This window comes from Symphodus melops (genome assembly GCF_947650265.1).
Source record: "Symphodus melops genome assembly, chromosome: 8".
Lineage (NCBI taxonomy): Eukaryota > Metazoa > Chordata > Actinopteri > Labriformes > Labridae > Symphodus > Symphodus melops.
Window position 1 is genome coordinate 32,501 of NC_136698.1, and position 5,000 is coordinate 37,500.

Here is a 5,000-nt window from a genome sequence, read left to right on the forward strand (position 1 = left end):
AATAACACCTGTAATAACACCTGCAATAACACCTGTAATAACACCTGCAACAACACCTGCAACAACACCTGCAACAACACCTGCAATAACACCTGCAACAACACCTGCAATAACACCTGTAATAACACCTGCAATAACACCTGCAACAACACCTGCAATAACACCTGCAACAACACCTGCAATAACACCTGCAACAACACCTGCAACAACACCTGCAACAACACCTGCAACAACACCTGCAACAACACCTGCAATAACACCTGCAATAACACCTGCAATAACACCTGCAACAACACCTGTAACAACTCCTGCAATAACACCTGCAATAACACCTGCAATAACACCTGTAACAACACCTGCAACAACACCTGCAATAACACCTGTAACAACACCTGCAATAACACCTGCAACAACACCTGCAACAACACCTGTAATAACACCTGCAATAACACCTGCAACAACTCCTGCAATAACACCTGTAACAACACCTGCAACAACACCTGCAATAACACCTGCAACAACACCTGCAATAACACCTGCAACAACACCTGCAACAACACCTGTAATAACACCTGCAATAACACCTGCAACAACTCCTGCAATAACACCTGCAATAACACCTGCAACAACACCTGCAATAACACCTGCAATAACACCTGCAACAACACCTGCAACAACACCTGCAACAACTCCTGCAATAACACCTGCAATAACACCTGCAATAACACCTGTAACAACACCTGCAACAACACCTGCAATAACACCTGTAACAACACCTGCAATAACACCTGTAACAACACCTGCAACAACACCTGCAATAACACCTGTAACAACACCTGCAATAACACCTGCAATAACACCTGTAACAACACCTGCAATAACACCTGCAATAACACCTGCAACAACACCTGCAATAACACCTGTAACAACACCTGCAACAACACCTGCAATAACACCTGCAACAACACCTGCAATAACACCTGCAACAACACCTGTAACAACTCCTGCAATAACACCTGCAATAACACCTGCAACAACACCTGCAATAACACCTGCAACAACACCTGCAACAACACCTGTAACAACACCTGCAACAACACCTGCAACAACACCTGCAACAACACCTGCAATAACACCTGCAATAACACCTGCAATAACACCTGTAACAACACCTGCAATAACACCTGTAACAACACCTGCAACAACACCTGCAACAACACCTGCAATAACACCTGCAATAACACCTGTAACAACACCTGCAACAACACCTGTAACAACACCTGTAACAACACCTGCAATAACACCTGTAACAACACCTGCAACAACACCTGCAACAACACCTGCAATAACACCTGCAATAACACCTGTAACAACACCTGCAACAACACCTGTAACAACACCTGCAACAACACCTGCAATAACACCTGCAATAACACCTGCAATAACACCTGCAACAACATCTGCAACAACACCTGCAATAACACCTGTAACAACACCTGCAACAACACCTGCAACAACACCTGCAATAACACCTGCAATAACACCTGTAACAACACCTGCAACAACACCTGCAATAACACCTGCAACAACATCTGCAACAACACCTGCAATAACACCTGTAACAACACCTGCAATAACTCCTGCAATAACACCTGCAATAACACCTGCAACAACACCTGCAACAACACCTGCAATAACACCTGCAATAACACCTGCAATAACACCTGTAACAACACCTGCAACAACACCTGCAATAACACCTGCAACAACACCTGCAATAACACCTGCAACAACACCTGCAACAACACCTGCGGAGGCCATCGTCGTGGGGGGGGGGTTGTTTGGCAGGCCATCCTCGTGGGGGGGGGGGTTGTTTGGCACGCCATCCTCGTGGGGGGGGGTTGTTTGGCAGGCCATCCTCGTGGGGGGGGGGTTGTTTGGCAGGCCATCCTCGTGGGGGGGGGTTGTTTGGCAGGCCATCCTCGTGGGGGGGGGGTTGTTTGGCATGCCATCCTCGTGGGGGGGGTTGTTTGGCATGCCATCGTCGTGGGGGGGGTTGTTTGGCATGCCATCGTCGTGGGGGGGTTGTTTGGGCAGGCCATCGTCGTGGGGGGGGTTGTTTGGCATGCCATCGTCGTGGGGGGGGGTTGTTTGGGCAGGCCATCGTCGTGGGGGGGGTTGTTTGGCAGGCCATCGTCGTGGGGGGGGTTGTTTGGGCAGGCCATCGTCGTGGGGGGGGTTGTTTGGGCAGGCCATCCTCGTGGGGGGGTTGTTTGGCAGTCCATCCTCACCAACAGTCCAGAGGAACCTAAGAGAGCTCAGGAGGTCCCAGAAAAAGGAGAGGTTAGAATATAAAGATAGAGACAAGCAGTAATAAGATATGAAAGCTGGGAGAGAGAGAGGGAGAGAGAGATCAGAGATCCTGGTGCCAGTTCCCCCGGTAGTCTAGGCCTATAGCAGCAGAACTATGAGCTGGTCCTGATCCAGCCCTAACTATAAGATTACATGTTGGTTGTATGAAAATGTCTTTAACCTGTCTGTTTCCGTCCTCTGTCTCTCACCTGTCTACCTCTCATTATGTAAACCTGTCTCTCTCCTCAGGTGTGCATGTGTTCGGCCTGTGTGCGACAGCTCTGGTCACTGACATCATCCAGCTGTCCACAGGTTACCACGCCCCCTTCTTCCTTACAGTCTGTAAACCAAACTACACCCTGGTCGGCGTCTCGTGCGACAGGAACGCCTACATCACCAAAGACATTTGCTCGGGTCACGACCAGCATGCCATCATGGCTGCGAGGTGAGTCACCTGCTGCTTCCTGTTCCCTTAACGAGTCTGGAAGATGGTTGATCATTGATCAGTTTGTTTCTCCTCGGCTTCTGCAGGAAAACTTTTCCATCCCAGCATGCAACTCTGTCGGCCTTCGCTGCCGTTTATGTGTCTGTAAGTGGGAGTCTGATATACACAACAACAACAACAACAGCCCAACATTGTTGTATGTAAAGCTATTTAAAAACAAACATATATATTATTATATATATGTAGTTCATTATGCAGCATAAACATCTTATTGATCACATGATACTGATCGTGTTTAAGAGGATTGATTCTGGGATTTTGTGTTTCAGATGTATTTTAACTCGACCATCTCTGACAGCACCAAGCTTCTCAAACCCGTCCTGGTGTTTGCGTTTGCAATCGCTGCGGCGTTGACGGGTCTGACTCAGATCACGCAGCACCGCAGTCACCCCATCGATGTGTACGTGGGCTTCCTCATCGGCGCCTTCATCGCTGCTTACCTGGTGAGAGCTCAGGGTCATAATAGTCCTGCAGCATGGGGGGGTCGAACAACTGGCAGTTTTTATAAACACCATTTTATGCTTGTTGCCATGACAACTGAATCAGTCTAACAGATCGTGTACATAGAGTGAGTAACAAGAAGCATGAGTCAACACACCGACACACAAGTGTATCTACGGTTCACCACTTTGAGAGTCACTGATCTACAGATCAGAAATGTTTGTTCATGTAGCAGCAAAGTTTCGTATCACACATGATTTATTTCTGCTTCAGGCTTTTCATGCTGTCGCCAACTTCAAGTCCTCTGATGACATCACTGTTCTCCTGCCTCCCCCACCCCCAAAGGAGGACCCTCTTCGAGCACTGACCGAGAGAGGCCATGAGTCCGTTTACAACAAAGGCCCTGCCTCTGCCTCAGAAAGTAACGATGAGATTGCAGCAGCACCAGTCCCCCGGGACCGGCTGGAGGGCCTGGGGCCTCTGGGTCCCCTGCAAAGAGAGAAGGACTCCATGGGGAGCCTGAAGAGATCCAGCGTGGATGTGGAGCTGCTGGCCCCCCGCAGTCCCATGGGAAAGGAGACCATGCTGACCTTCAGCAACACGCTGCCCAGAGCTAGCATGAATGCTAATGGAGTGCTGGGAGCCAACCCTGAGCCCGATGACCCCCAGCAGCCGGTGCAGCAGGTGCAGCCGGTGCAGCCGGTGCAGCGACGTCTAAAGGCAGTGCAGGTCCCTGTGGACCCAATGCGGTCTCAGCAGCTGGTGTCAGAGTGGAAACAGAAGTCGATGGAAATGAGGGGTCTGAGCATCCGTGACGAGGCAGAACGGGAGGCCAGCGAGGACGGCTCTGAGGTGGGCTCTGTGGGGACAGATGAGGGGGGGTCACAGGTCCACGTCTTTCAGCACCCCTTGCAGTCTGGGAGGGCGCCCGCTAGTCGAAACCCCACCCCCCCTCCAGGGGGCGCCAAAGCTGTGCCCACTCCAAGACCGCCACAAATCCCTGAAGCCGGACCCCCTTCCGTGTCCCCAAAAAGCGCATTGACCCGGGCCAAGTGGCTCGCCATCCGAGAGAAGACCAGCGGGGAGGGGTCAGCACGCAGCACCTCCAACCAGCCACGGCTCATGCAGGTGATTGCCATGTCAAAGCAGCAGGGCCTTCTCCCCTCCTCTTCTTCCTCAGGGGAGAAATCCTCTGAGACCACCTCCACCTGCTCCGGATCTGCCTCCTCAACTCCCGGCTCTCCGTACTACCGCCCCCACTCTGAACCGCAACGGGAGGGGTCAGGTATCATCACAGTGGATGCTCACGCCCCCCACCATCCTGTTGTTCAAGCCCCAGACGCTCCTCAAGCACCACCACTCGCAGGTAATGGTAATCCGTGGGAGTGGTCGGGGGGACCCAATGGAGGGGATCCACGAGACACATATGACCTCAATAGCATGACTCGGGGAGACTCCTCCGCCCGCGGCAGCAGCTTCCGGCCTAACAGATCCGCCTCACCACGTGCGGCCATCGACCATGAGACGAGCTCCCAGGTGGAGATGTCGGCAGATGCTCAGCGCAGGGAGATGGCCATGAGACGCAAGACCGCACTGGTTCTTTTGGACCGGGAGATCCGTAACCAGAGCGACCAGGAGAACTATTACAAGAGTCTGCAAGGCCGCAGATACAAGGATTAGTCTCTTACATGTCAGAATAAAA

The 5,000-nt window shown here is 51.6% G+C and overlaps 1 protein-coding gene across 2 annotated transcripts in view; it reads left to right on the forward strand.

Moving 5' to 3' along the window:
• plppr3b (phospholipid phosphatase related 3b) overlaps positions 1-5,000 on the forward strand; it is a 35,394-nt gene that overhangs the window by 4,954 nt on the left and 25,440 nt on the right. For both annotated transcript variants that reach the window (XM_079351466.1, XM_079351465.1), the window contains exons 5-8: positions 2,602-2,797; positions 2,884-2,941; positions 3,127-3,300; positions 3,572-5,000. The exon at positions 3,572-5,000 is cut by the window's right edge and continues 1,894 nt beyond it. In XM_079351466.1, coding sequence (XP_079207592.1) covers positions 2,602-2,797; positions 2,884-2,941; positions 3,127-3,300; positions 3,572-4,978 — 1,835 coding nt within the window. In that variant the 3' untranslated portion in view covers positions 4,979-5,000. The remainder of the gene's footprint in view (positions 1-2,601; positions 2,798-2,883; positions 2,942-3,126; positions 3,301-3,571) is intronic.